We start from the raw sequence: 15,125 nt of genomic DNA, 5'->3' as shown, positions 1-15,125 counted from the left end.
ACCTTATCTTAGTTACTCACATTTTTGAAAGTAATTCTTTTTAACCCTTCTATAAACTTTTTTAGTAATCCATCACTTTGTTAATTTGTAATGTTTGTCCTAGTCCTAAACAATATGCATCAATAGCATGGCACAGTCTGTTTTATAATCCATGTTTTTCCACAACACATCTGACATTTCACATTTGCTATTCTTTCCTCTGCCTCATGCTGGATACTTTCTAAATTCCAACTTCCAGTTCACATTCAAACATTCTCCTTCAGGAATGCAGTTCCATTAAGGCAATATAATTTGTTCTTGCCCATTTCATTTTTTTTTCTACTTCTGTCATACCTTTTAGTCAAATTACCTTACAAACCCCTTACAGTGTTATTAATTCTGCTTTAAATATTCAGTTGTCTGTTTAAATTGAAATTCTTGAAACATAGTTTTAAAAATGTTTACCTCTTCACTGACCACTTTGGAATCTCCTCATCCCTTCCAGGTGAGCCAAATTTCCTCCAGGTATTACTTTAATACCCTGACTCTCCTTTTTTTTATTTATAACTTTTTAATTTCCTTATTTATTTTTATTTGCTATCTTTTAATATGTCATGAATTATTTATGAAAGTTCAAATCATCATATTTCATTCTTTAATAATACTTATTGAAAACCAGATATGTATGGTATATTGGAGACATGACAGTGAATGAATTTTGGCTGCTGCCCTTAATGAGAACCAAGTAAAGTGGAAGATGTTGGGCATTTCATCCGAAATATACCATGAAATGGTAACTACTGAACAATAAGTTAGCAGTGGGTTCTTCGATGTCACAAAGGAAAGACAGATTATTTGGATGAAAAATTCAGAGACAACTTCATAGAAGATAAGAAATGACTTAATTCTGGGCAGGTAGAGAGAAAATATCTATTCTGAGGAAATTTAAATTGGACAGTGTGCACATGAGGAGCCAGATTATCCAGTTTAGTTTGGCTAAATATTTGGTGTGAATGGTGAAGTGCCCAAAGATTAGGTTAGACACCTAAACAGAAGCCAAGTGAAGATGTATTCTGTCTGAAGGCTGTGGGGAGCTCTCAAGTGTTTTATTTAGGAAAGGATAAAATTCACATTTTAGAGATAACACACTAAATGGTGTAAATGGAATGTGCATGGAACAGAAGCAGGAAGACAGGGAATGAGACCACTTAGGGGAAACTGCAATAATGCCAGAAAATACAAAGGCATGAATTAACTCTAGTAACTGTGATGGAGAGAAGGGGTGAGGGTGGGGAGATTTTTTAAAGAGACAGAATCACAAGAATTTAGAAAGTTTTTAGTGAGGAGAAATGGAAAAAGAAAAATCATTATTAGTCCATACAATTTCATACTGAGTTACTGAGAAGGTGGTAGCTTTGGTTATTCAATCTGATAAGAAACACAAGAGAAAGTAAAGAATGAGTTCAGACTTACAGCTGGGTAAATTGGTCTTTATGATTCAAACATTTCAGAATAGCATTTCATTCTGAAAAGCTTAAATGAGAGGAAAAATTGTGCACAATAGCAGACCACAGAATTTTTATTTTAACCTGCAGAGTTATGTGTACTCAATTCTGGGTTGAGTAGCCCCATACATCACAGGAAAGCTTAGCAAAAAAACTTATACTTTGCACTGTATGCTCCTTGAGTTTCAATCCACAGTTTCTCTCCATTGAAAAACTTCAGTATTTCCATGTCTTGCATTTCCAAAGTTAGGATCCAATATTTGATTGTTTTGCATTCTGCTCCCTTGTGCTGAGGTAGTTTTATTTTTTTTTTTAATTAGCTTTTTCCAAAAAACAAGTAAACAAATAAATGAAGTTATCACTAGATGGTGTTTGGTAACCTTAGAACAATTTATGTTGAGTGATACAATTATATCCAGAACACACATGAATAAGGAAAAAGTTTGATGAGAGTTAAATTTTAGCAAGTACTTAACTTTTATCTTTTTATAGAAATGGAGAAACAGGAATATAGATTGAGACTTTGTGTCCTTTACTCTGGGAAAACTTCCCCAAAAGGGAAAATTAGTTTCACCTTAGGCTTCTGTCAGAACTGTCCCTACTCTGTGGATCTGTTGCTCTTTCTTACTCTCTGCACTAAAAATTTCTTGAGGACAAGGGACCTGATTTTTTTCAGCACATTGCTTGATACATAGTAGGGATGGATGCAATTTTTTTCTTCCATTCAGTCACATTGAATTGGTTTTAAACCTAGAGTAAACACAACTACCACATTGATACAGACCAAAACAAAACAAAACAACAACAACAAAAAACTGAATAGAGATGTGGAAATTGCAGGCTTACGTGAGGGGCATATGCGATAGGCAGGGATACAGATCCCAAAATGTCAAGACAGGCTTCAGCAAGACAAGATAGACAATTAAATAAGCATTACCTAGCAGTACCTGGGCAACTTAAAGCAATAAATAACCGAGATGTGGCTACATTCAGGACAGAATTTAGCAACCTGAGGCATGGCCAAAAAAAAAAGAAAGAAAGATCAAATTCTTAAGCATCTCAGAATGAGAATCAAGCAAAGTTTAGAGGCTATGCATGGAAATGAGATGGTACTTGAGATTGTCTGATGATTCCTACTGCTTTGAGAGAGAGTTGCAAGATATTGTGGCTTTTCCATTAATAAAACCCAAAACTGTTGTTCAGTAACAACAAGAACATTTATATAAAAAAGTAATATTTATTCAAAATCAATTAAAACTGAAAGATTTATAAAAGGAAATTGACTAGATCATTGCAGTGTTGGCTTCTTTCTGCCTTCCCTCAAGCCTCACTGGCTTGGATTATATTCTCTCCTAACTATCCATATGTCCATGTTAATAAATATGGATATTCCACATATGTACCTTTTGTTATTTATATTTTTATCTAAGTAAGATCTCAGCTTCTATATTTTTGCATGACATGGTTTTCTCAGTCCACAACAAATTATAGAGAATTATTCAGAGCTAACATAGTCATATTATTATTATAATGATAATTCATAATTTATAAAACAATCCCTCTCCAGTTAGATTGTTTGTCTCTAAATAATCAACAAGTATTATTCATATAGAGATATCCTTATACATAGATGTTTAATTTCTCTTGTTTTCCACGACACTGGCATATGTTTGGCTTTCCTTCTACCTAACTGGTTACTCCTTCTCTTTCTGGTCCCTCTGTCTTTTTATTTTGAAGCACTACAGGTTTCAGTCCTCAATTCTTCTCTTTTCTTCTACATGTATTTCTTTGATAACTTCATACTGTTTCATCACTCTAAATGCCACTTTTGTGCTGGTTGTCTCCCAAATTTATAAAGCCAACCATATTTGTCTTTTGAACTACAGATAGCCTATGAAAATGGCCTCTATATCTCTAAGATCGCCAATAGAAATACCATATTTAACTTGTCAGAATTCCATTCCTGGTCTTCCCCATCCTAGTTCCTATACCTATAACTTTCCACATCTCATTTAATTATGATTCCAAACTCTTAGTAACCGTGGGAGAGGGATAGAATCTCAAGCAGACTCCACGCTGGTTGCAGAGCCCAATGCGGGCTCCATCTTGCAACACCAGAGATCATGACCTGAGCCAAAATCAAGAGTTGGATGCTTACAGACTGAGGACACAGGCGCCCCCATGATTGTACCATTTCTTATCATTTCATCTCCCCTCCTCTGTGCTGTCATCATCAATCATCATATTACCATGGTGGCAGTCTATCAGTTCTCCCTGTTTTCATTTTTGTTCCTCTATTTTCTGTTCTCAGTAATGAAGTGGACATGATCCTTTTGAGACATAAATCAATTATGATGCTCCACTGCTCAAAATTCTCCAGTCTCCCTTTGTCTCATCCAGGAGTCCTCCATGATCTTGCTTCCAATTACAGTGCCCCTCCATCCATGGAGGATATGCTCCAAGACTCCCAATGGATGCCTGAAATCTTGGATAAAACCCAATCCTGTATATATTGTGTTATATTGTATACATGTATATCTATAATAAAGTTTAATTTATAAGTTAAGCACAAGAGATTAAAAGCAATGATAAAAAATTACAACAAATACACTGTAAACAAAGTTATGTGAATGTGGATATGGTCCTTTCTTAATATATCTTATTGTACTCTACTCACTCTTCTTACTATGATGATGTGGGACAATAAAATGACTGTATGATAAGACGGAGTGAGGTGAATGATGTATGTGGGCAGTGTGACACGTGGTTAAGCCACTATTGACCTGCTAGTCAGAAGGAAGATCATCTGCTCTGGCCTCTGGACCACAGCTGACTGTGGGTAACTGAAACCAGGGAAGGCAAAACCACAGACAAGGCGGGGGGACTGCTGAATTTCTCTTATATCTTCTCCTACTGACCTTCTCCATCCATGCAATTCTGGTCATACTTGCTTCCTCACTGTTTCTGGAATCCACTGGCCATGTCCCTAACTTGATCCTTTTGCTCTTTCTGGTCTCCCTGCCTGCAGTGCTCTTCCCTATAATATGCACTCGGCTAACTCCCTCACCTCCTTCAAGAATTTACTAAAATGTCATTCTTTGAATATGCCTTATCTGACTCCTTTATTATATTTTATTGTTGCTTTAACAAATCACTACAAAATTAGTGCCTTAAAACAACGCGAATTTATTTTTCAACACTTACAGTTCGGAAGTTTAACATAGTTCTCACTGGACTAAAATCAAGGTGTGGGCAGGGCTTCATTCTTCTAGGGAAGAATCCATCCCCTTGCTTTTTCCCAGCTTCTAGAGACCTCTTTTAGGTCTCTCATGAAGATTTTTACATTTTAGAACCAGAATGAGGTGCTGAATCCTTCTCACGCTTCCGTTTTTCTCTCTCTCTCACCCAGCTGGGATCAGTTCTTCCCTTGTAAGGACCCATGTGATCAGAATTGTCCCATCTAGAGAAACCAAGGTAATTTCCTTGTCTTAAGGACCTTAACCTCCATCACGTGTATGAAGTCCTTTTTCCATATAAAGTAACATATTCACAAGCTTCCAGAGTAAAGATGTAGACATCTTTGAGGGACCTGTGTTCTGCCCACCATACTTCCATATTTAATACTGCAATCTCTCTACACATTCCCAACCACCTTTGATAGCTCTTCTCCTTTACTTACTTTCTTTTTAAAAGAGAGTGTGGGTCCTGCCATCTTTTACCACGTTATGTTATCAGTCATGTTTTCTGGTTACTGTATATTTCTTCCCACTAGGATTGATGTAAGCTCTCCCAGGGTGGGAATCTCTGCATTAGTGATGTGTTTAAATACTGAGCACCAGAACTGAAACACAGTGAGGGCTCCAAAAATATTTGTTGGATATGTACTTCTGAAAGTGATTACTAGATCAAATGATAATCTTACATTTTATTGTCAGTTGAATTTTCTAAATGATTGAAGCCATTCACATTTCTGTCATCTTCTTTCCCTCTCCCTTTGATATGCAATTACTGCTTTTTTATTTGAACAAAGAGCAAAATGAACAGTAATAACAGAGTTTTAATGGAGATGAAATCACAACATATGCAAATATGTGGACAATGGTTTGGGCCAGTATTGTGCTGGAATTGTATAATGTTAGTACGCTCAGATTTTTTTTTTTTCCTTTAAAACCAGCTGCCTGGGCTATCTCTTTCTCAGCTGGATCCTAATTGGCAGATAAAAGAACACAGATTAACTCTGATAGAGAAGAGGTACTCCTATGCTTCATAGATCTCCAACTTTAATCAATGGATTAGTTTTTGAGGCTTTCTAACAATTAATAGTGAAATTCTCACTGACTTGCCTCCTGCAGTGACAAAATATTTGGTACACTACAATGTGGCCCTCTAAAGTAGCTGATTGAAATGGAATTATGACAACTTCAGACTTCAGAGATATTTTATAGTTTTTTCTTTAATCTTGCACATTAATACCCCTAACCTGGGATTCAGGGGATATAATAAACACATACTGCCTCTTGTTCCTTTTCCTTCCTCCACCTCCCTCATTAGTTTCTTTCCCTAAAAATACACATTGATAATTTAAATGATAAAAACTGAAATTCAACAGGAGACATTTTCATGTTTGCAAACTCTGATGTTTCTAGTTAAAAAAAACACATACCTCATTTTGTTACTCACCTAATTTCTTAACATTTTAATCAATTAATGTTAGATTTGTGGTTGAACAAAGTACTTAATCATTACTATTTTTAATATAACTTTTTATATATTAGTTGTTGCCTAATTAAAACCAATGGTTACATTTTTTTTTCACAAGACTGATACGTTAATTATCAAGAGACTTATTATGATTTGATATGTGTTTCTTCTTTACATCAATTACTTATTAATAGTTCAATTGAATTTTATTTCATCTGCTTATATTTTAAAATATAAAAGATTCTGCAAAAAATATAACACATTCTGGAATGAAGGATGCATAATAAATTATAATAACATGTATTTCCTATGATCGTCACATTGCATCACTTATATTTTATGTGTTGGGAACATAATAGTAGTGGAATTACTATAAGATATTTCTGACTTTATTCCTGGATTCCACTGGAATATTGTAAATATAAGTTTCCTACTCATAAAAAAATACATAAAACATGTAGTTTAAAATATTACAGTTTTAAGTCAGTGACCTGTCTCTTTAACATAGCTTGAAGTCCTCACTAAAAGCAACTTTTGAAATTAATTGCTCTGCCACCATCTTCTTAACCTTTTAAAGTTATTCTTCCCCAAGGGATAGAATATTATCTTATTAAGGAACTCTGCATTGGAGTGAAAGCTATAAATTTTTAGGTCCTGATCTTAATGTGGTCCAGGGTGAATAAATAGTTTTCTAGGGGAACTCATGTGAGTCGCATGAGCTTCCTAAGTGCCATAGGTTACTACTTAACACTTAGAAAGAAATAATTTATTAAAGTAATGGGCCAGAGAAGTAATCATTTTGCTTTACTTGGGTGGTTATATTTTCTTTCTTCATTCTCCTCCCCTTTCCTGTTCTCTAAGGAGCAGTTAATTATCCCTGTTTTATCATGTGATCACATAACACGAGCATTCTCTCTTCTTGCTTTAGGACAAAATAACATCTGTCCTTTGACACAAAAATGTCTCTTACTTTGCAAAATCTCATGACTTCTAAAAGTATATTCCTACCACTCTGTTTTGATAAGACCCTGACACTTTTCTCGGTGGTATTTCTAAAATGTCTGCTACAAAGGTTTCAGTATACATGACTAGAATCAACTTTTTCTCCTAAATATTTTTACGTATATTGATGTCAGATACAATGAAACTTCTCTTAACTACTACAATAGCTAGCTTAATTTACAGCATCATATTTTGCCTTTACTAAATCAGTCTCATATCTTTACCCAGAGTATTTCTACTGTATGTGCTCTACTCCTGGTTTGATGTCCTTGCTGCCCACACTCAGAGATAGTACATTTCTATTCTGGTTATCTGTTTTACCTGATTATCTGTATCAAAGAGTTTTCTCTCCGTATCTTAAAATTTTTGCCTCTACTGCTGACCCATTTTATTCCTTCATTCACTCATTCATTTACTCATTCACTGTTTCTTGCCTTAAAAAAATCCCAATATACAACATGTGCTCTTCCAGGGTCTTAAAACTCACTCATTAAGCAAAAGAAGACAAAATAGCAGGTGTTTCTCTTGGGAACCACCTCTGTTGCAGATATGAATTCCAAACTAACCTGAACATTTGGAGGTGGTTATATGGTAGACAAAGGATAATCCTGACAGTGGATAGCTGTTGTTTCACAAATGTTTGTCGTCATAATCATATAAGCTAAACACCATTGTAATAGTTTCCCATCAGTGTTAAAATAAAAGCTAATCATTCCAAGATTCTTAGGCCTGCTGAGAGATTTACAAAATCCATTAATGAAATGATTATCTACATTATTTAAACACTCAAGCTAAGCATTATTAACACCTTATATAATTCAGATACATATTTGTAACATTTTAATATAAATTTTATTATGTTATCCAATAATATAAATACTCCTAAATTATAATTCACTGATTTTATTGCACATCTATTTTCAAATTAGACATAACTTTGGATATATTTAGGCTTAGTTGTTTAATTATAAACACTTTATGAATGTGGAATGAGATTATAAACACTAATTATAAACACTTTATGAATGTGGAATGAGATTCAAGTCTTAAAATCTAAAGCCATAAAATTACTCACATTTTTTTCTTTTATATGAATTGCTAAACAATCTATATAAAGCAAAGAGTGTGTTATGTTTTTAATACATGCTTTAGATTGACAACTTTACTATATCTTTTACATACTTCCGTTGCTAGTCTATATATATATATATATATATATATATATAAAGATTAACTTTTTAATAAAAATCTTTGATCCAAAATAAAGTAACATCAAAATAACCTCACTGACTCAGGTCATGATCTCAGGGTCCTGGGATCGAGCCCTGCATCAGGTTCTCTGCTCAGCAGGGAGCCTGCTTCTTCCTCTCTCTCTGCCTGCCTCTCTGCCTACTTGTGATGTCTGTCTGTCAAATAAATAAATAAAATCTTAAAAAAAAATAGCTTCACTGAGTACATAGAAGAACATGAAAATATACCCTGAAAATAAAAGTCAATTGTCACCATTGCTATGTCTTTCTGAAATTAGTTGTTAGAAGCATAACACATTTCCCCCAAAAGGGTTTTAAATTAGTTATATAGATTTATAACTTATATATAGTATAACAATAGCTAATAAAACTGCCTCACACTTATTTAATAACGAGAGTGTTTGAGAAAGTGTTTTTAAAAACATTTAATGAATTTGTTGCTTTACATCGCTATGATTTGGTTATGGATTAAAGCAAAGTTGCAGAATGGGAAACAAGCTGCCCTCTTGATATTTTGCAGGTGTCTGCTTCATAAATGATAAACCCTTCCTCTAGGTGCTAAAAAGATAGGTTAAGAAACATAAAAAGAGAACTAAATACATTTCCACCCATGCATACAACTATCTCCACACAACCCATTCTGCATTCTTCATTCAGTAGTTAATTTACTAATGAAGTGTGAATCTTTGAAAGCTGTGTTTTTGATATTTTGCTAATGGATTTCTTACGCCTCTTTATAAAGCTAAAAAAAAAAAAGTTTTAGGAAGATGTAATTTGCTGAATCTTGCTAAGTGATTACCTTCAGAATTTGTCCCTGTTTATGTCTTAACACATTTTCAAGAAGAGATAGGATTATTTTTAATATACTATAATTTATATTTCAGTTGCCTCCCTTTTACCATAGAAGAGTCCTTTTGTCACAGTTTATTATATTTTTCTATATTTTATCTTCTTAAAAAATGTCTTCTAAGAGTTCAGAGACTTTAATATAATCCTTGAAAAATTTCTCTTTATTATGGCAAGAAACCCAAAAGCTATATGAACAAGGTTATATTTTTCAATGTTTCCAAGTGTCAGAAATGAGCAAAAGGTGAGTAGTTGAGGTTATGTAAACAAAAAGGTTTCACTTCAAGAGTAACTGTTCAGATATCTTGGGAGAAACAATTCTTCAAATGTATATTAAGATTTAAGAAAATATTGTGTTGTTGTTTCTAGTTAAAAATATAGCATAAACAATGACTTTTGGAAAACACACAAAAATAAAATAAAATTAAATTAAAAAATGTAACAGAGGCCCTTAGGGAAATATTTAATTAAGATGGCACAAGTTGTAATACATTATGAAGTATGAATTAAATGCAGTTTGAAAGCATTTCTTGGGGTGCCTGGATGGCTCAGTTGTTTAAGCATTCGAATCTTGATTTCAGCTCAGGTCATCTCAGGGTCATGAGACTGAGCTCTGTGTTGGACTCTGCACTCAGGGCAGAGTCTGCTTGAGATTCTCTCTTCCTCTCCCTCTGCCCCTCCACCTGTGTTCTCTCTCTCTCTGTCTTTCTCTTTAAGATAAATAAATAAATAAATAAATAAGTACAAACATTTCCTGATGCTTAAATAACAAAAAAAGTTTTATAATTATCTTAAGATTTATTTATCTTTCTTACTAAATACTTCTTTTCTGCTGAAATATTACTTCTACAATATCTATTAAAATGATATTCCATTATTTTCATTTTAATGAGTGAGAATTTGTTACTGTGTTTTAATTAATTATAAAAATAGGCCTATGTACTGATTAAATGGACCACTATGATACAAATTTTGAATTAGAGTTTCATAACTGAAAGAGAAAGGATTCCTGGCTGACCTCAGTCAGTAGAACATGTGACTCTTGATCTCAGGGTCATGAGTTCAAGCCCCACACTGGGAACAGAGGTTGCTATAAATAAATAAACAAACAAATAAACAGACAAACTTAAAAAATAAAATGTTCCATTTTAATCTATTTTAATGTTCTTAATGTTCTAAATCTGAACAATTAATTTGGAAAATATTCTTTGTAAAAATTTTTCAAATTATAAAATTAATATCTCTGTAACAAATAAGTGCCTCTCTTGTGGAAATTTTTAACAATTTGAATTTTCTCCTACCATACATATTTTTCTTTTTAAAATTTTAAATTTTAAATAAAATGCCAAACAATTAATTTTTAAAAATCATTATTCCTGAAAGTATTGAAGGGAAAGTATTTACCGGTGATTTCTTTTTCCAATTCTATTTTCTGTAGTTAGTGATGTGGTGATTTAGTAGAATAACATTAAGGGTTATTATTTTTCTTTTAATTAGTATTATCTATTAATTTCCCATAAGTCAATAATTGCCTTTTTTAGGTCATGATAAAAATATCCATATCAGTACCAAGAAGAGAAAAACTGTAGAAAAATAAATGACTGTAGTAATCTATGGGACTCTGTGGAGATAAAAGCGATGATTAAAGTAAATTAAAAATTATATATAGATAATTTTAAGGTAACATGATGTTAGGTTGGAATATAATTGCAAGCTAAATTATTTATTTTTTATTTTTTAGCTGCACTCCAATTCAGACAAAGGTGATGGGTCTGTTAAGTACATTCTTACTGGAGAAGGTGCTGGGACTATATTTATCATTGATGATACCACTGGTGACATCCACTCAACGAAAAGCCTAGACAGAGAGCAGAAGACCCACTATGTGCTTCATGCCCAAGCTATTGACAGACGAACAAACAAGCCTCTTGAACCTGAATCCGAGTTCATAATCAAAGTACAAGACATCAATGACAATGCTCCAAAGTTCACAGATGGACCGTACATCGTTACTGTGCCTGAAATGTCGGATATGGGTAAGAATAATCATTGTTTACTTTGGCAGTTAATATATTTTTGAGAATCAAAAAAAAATCATCATTTGAAGACCAGTTTTTCATTTTCTGTTTGTGTGTGCAGAAATCTGAAGAAATTTCAAAATATTTTAATATTTACATGCGGCTTAAAATGTTAAAGAATATTGGGTCTAGATATAGATATTGGCTCTAGATTATAATATTATTAATGTTAATTTCTGAACTTATAAGTATAGATAATGGTTTGTATCAGGGAAAGAAAAAAAGTTGTTAATGGGAAAACACCAGCAATTCTTGCTTGACACAGGTTTTGACCATACAATTTCCTCATGTATCATCTACGAAGATACCAACACATTCAAGGTGACAATTTGCAGGAATAAAAATAGACATTATAATGTCTGAAATCTTTTGCTACATGTCTTTTAAGCTTTCAGTTTATGACCAAACTATAACATTAAAAATGCAAGTAATAGCTACCATATTCAATAAAACTTTTTAAATACTCATAAGCTTTTACATACCTTATTTTAAAACATAAAATAATCATTAAAGTACTTTGTATACCATTTTAAAGATGTATAAGCCACCACACCATACTGAGGTGATTTTCCCAAATTCGTGTATTTAGAAAATAGCCAAGAAGAAATTGACACCATGTTCTCCTGAATGTAGAGCTTACCCTGCAGTTGATGGGTTATGATCTAGGTCTCTAGCCACTCTGATGATCTGGGGCTTTCTCTTCACTTACAGATCTCTGCTGTGTAGCTACTTTATATTTTGTTTTTATCTCCTATGACAAATTTTCTAAATCATTAAATTATAGTTCAACTATGATACTTTCTTGACTATCTTTGTAAGACTCTAAGCTGGGATTTAGAACACAATTTTTGAGTAAAGATTTTATATATTTGAGCTTATATGTGAACATTACTATATATGTAAGTCTATTGACTATTAGTTTGAGCTAGGGTTATTATAGTCATTAATCAAATTGTTATGTATTTGAACATATATAAGCTTTTTTAATTTTGATTTTTAAAATGTTTTTGAGATATAACTGACATACAGCTGTGTATATGTTTAAGATGTGCAGCAAAATACCTTCACTTACACTTACACCGTGAAATGGTCACCACAACTAGTTTAGTTAACATTCTTCATCCTGTATACATATAGGTTATTAATGGAAGATTATAGTTTCTTCCCTTCCCTGCTCCAGTCCATTTTAGTTCTCATGAGCTAGGCAGATGACTCCTGAAGCTGTTGGAGGAGCAGGTTAGAAAGACACGACTAGTTCTTGATCAGAGTCTCAGAGTAGAAAGCCATTCTACCAGAGTAGAACAGAAGAATCAGAGCCAGAGAACTTGGGGAGAGGCCCTGAAGTCACTCAGGCTTATTGTTCTACAAGGAAAGTTGAAGGGAAACTGAGGAGCTCAACACCATGAAGCCTGGCAGGTGAGAGTTTATGTGGAAACTCTAGAACAGACTTCCTTCTCTCACCTTGTCAAGGAACTGACACCCCATTTGCTAATCTCCTTTTGTCTCACAAGAGAAGAGCTCTGTGACTCCACCATTTGTGAGAATGCCGTTGGTAAGGACACTTCTAGAGGCTACATAAGAATGCCAAGGGGCACAAACAAAGCCGCTATAACCAGGGGGGCAAAGCAACAAAGAAAAACACAGAACAGTTATCACCAAGCAAGTGTACTGAGCAGAGGAAACAAGAGCACTGGTGTTGTCGGGGTACTACACAGAGATTTCTGTAACTGAGAGCCATGTTTCTGCAACTCATAAACAACAAAGTATCAGTATATGATTGATCATTGATATGAATGATCATTGATATGATCCAAATTATTGTCCTGGAACTTGATAATGTATCAGACTGGAAGAAGTAACTAAAAATCAGAGAGTAAAAAATACCCCCAATTTGGGAATTGTGGTATAAGATGAGATTCATTAGACCTTTCATGTGAATGACATATGTTCCCAGGCAGCAAAAGAGTAAATGAAGGAATGGACAATATTTTTTTTTTCCTTGAGGTGAAGAACATCCTGAATTTATGAGTTTAATAGAGTTTTTGAGGAGGGGTTAGAATAAGAATTAAACCTAGGTAAATCCTGGCCAATTACCTAAAACCCAAATAAAAGAAAATTTTACACTTTTAGATATTTTAAAATTACTTATAAATTTATATATCTATATATATCATATTTGTCACTTGAAATATTAGAATCTGATTGACAGTTGAATGTACAACATACAAAGAAAAAACAAAGAAACAAACAAACAAACTCAAGCCCCAAATCCCTTGTTCATCAAAATACGATTCATTTCTCAAGGTAAAAGAAATGTTTGGGGAAGAATCCAGAAAGAAGATCATCACCTTACCTTATCTAAAAATATATTCGAGAAAATGTTGAAATTGGAAATTGTTGAAATGAATCCAAACAAAGATCCTCAAAGTCAAGGAAAATGACAAGAAGAGGGGAATATATATATATATATATATATATATATATATAGGAAATGTACCCTGAAATACGTGTTTTTGTGTGTACACAATTAAATAAAAATGGGTACATTTGAGGGTGCTAAAGGATACTGTACAATCTAAGAATCATAAAGCTTAAAGGAAATGTTGCAGCACAGGCTATAGTTTGAGGACTTAGGAATAAGCCACAACATTTCTGTGTTCATCCAGGAGGATGGGAGTGGGAAATAATACTCCTGAGTTCTTCTACTGAGATGAGTATGGTTGGAGAGAAATATATAATATGTGAAAGAAATAAAGAAAAAGTGGGCACCTGGATGGCTTAGTCGGTTAAGTGTCTGAGTTCAACTCAGGTCATGATCTCAGGGTCCTGGGATCAAGCCCTGTGTCAGGCTTCCTGCTCAGTGGGGAGTCTGCTTCTCCCTCTCCCCCACCCCTGAGAGAGAGTGCTCTCTCTCATTCTCTCTCTCAAATTAAAAAAAAAATCCATTAAAAAAAAAAAAAGTAGAGAAAAAAGAACAAAACAGAGCAGGTTTTAAATGTAACTGTATTACTGTGCTTCTAGGCATGATTCCACTGAGAGAGAGAGAACTCACTAAGAAAAAAAATAGATAAAAAAGCATCATCATAACATCTAATGTACATTTTAATATGTGTTTAGTATAGGAGGTGCTCTGAAAGTTAGTGGAGGGAGGAACTAACTTTACATGTGTACTGTAGAATGGGTGATATTTGCATTGATTCTGATTTTAGAATTAAAAAGCAATATTATACAGGAAGGACCAGCCAACAATGGCAGAGGAGACAAACTCAGCTTGCTCTCTGCTTAGTAAATAACGTTTAACTGGAATACAGCCACACCCATTCATTTAAATATTGTCTCGGGTAGTTTGGGCATTACAGTGAAAAAACTGAGAAGCTGCAGTGGAGACCATTTGGCTCACAGAGCCCAAAGTATTTCCATGGTGACTTTCACAGAAAAAAGTATGCCAATCCCCATTGTAAGAGCTTGCAGGGGATGAGCCTGGAGGCGGAGGGGAGTATTTGAGCATAGCATCACGGTTCTGATAGACAAGGCATCTGCTGCTCGAGGACAGCTGGTGTTCTGCCAGCCCTGCTGAATATACACATGTACACAAACATATGTTATTTGTTATAAACGGTAAGACTGGGCTTCTTCCCCTTAGGTGGATACTGTTAGTTTTCTAACTGCTCTTCAGCCTGTCTTTTAGTGTTGCCACAAATCAGTTTTGATCGGGGTGACATGATGCAGAATCACATATTCATGTCCCACCACTCCCTTTCACC

At 34.0% G+C, this 15,125-nt stretch overlaps 1 protein-coding gene across 2 annotated transcripts in view; it reads left to right on the top strand.

The window, feature by feature from the left end:
• LOC111153431 (cadherin-18) overlaps positions 1 to 15,125 on the top strand; it is a 321,039-nt gene that overhangs the window by 65,792 nt on the left and 240,122 nt on the right. For both annotated transcript variants that reach the window (XM_022512443.1, XM_022512444.1), the window contains exon 2: positions 11,025 to 11,319. In XM_022512443.1, coding sequence (XP_022368151.1) covers positions 11,025 to 11,319 — 295 coding nt within the window. The remainder of the gene's footprint in view (positions 1 to 11,024; positions 11,320 to 15,125) is intronic.

This window comes from Enhydra lutris, unplaced genomic scaffold (assembly GCF_002288905.1).
Source record: "Enhydra lutris kenyoni isolate GAN:26980312 unplaced genomic scaffold, ASM228890v2 scaffoldscaffold32, whole genome shotgun sequence".
NCBI lineage: Eukaryota > Metazoa > Chordata > Mammalia > Carnivora > Mustelidae > Enhydra > Enhydra lutris.
The sequence above is the reverse complement of the archived record's forward strand: the minus strand, read 5'-3'. Positions and strand labels throughout refer to the sequence as shown.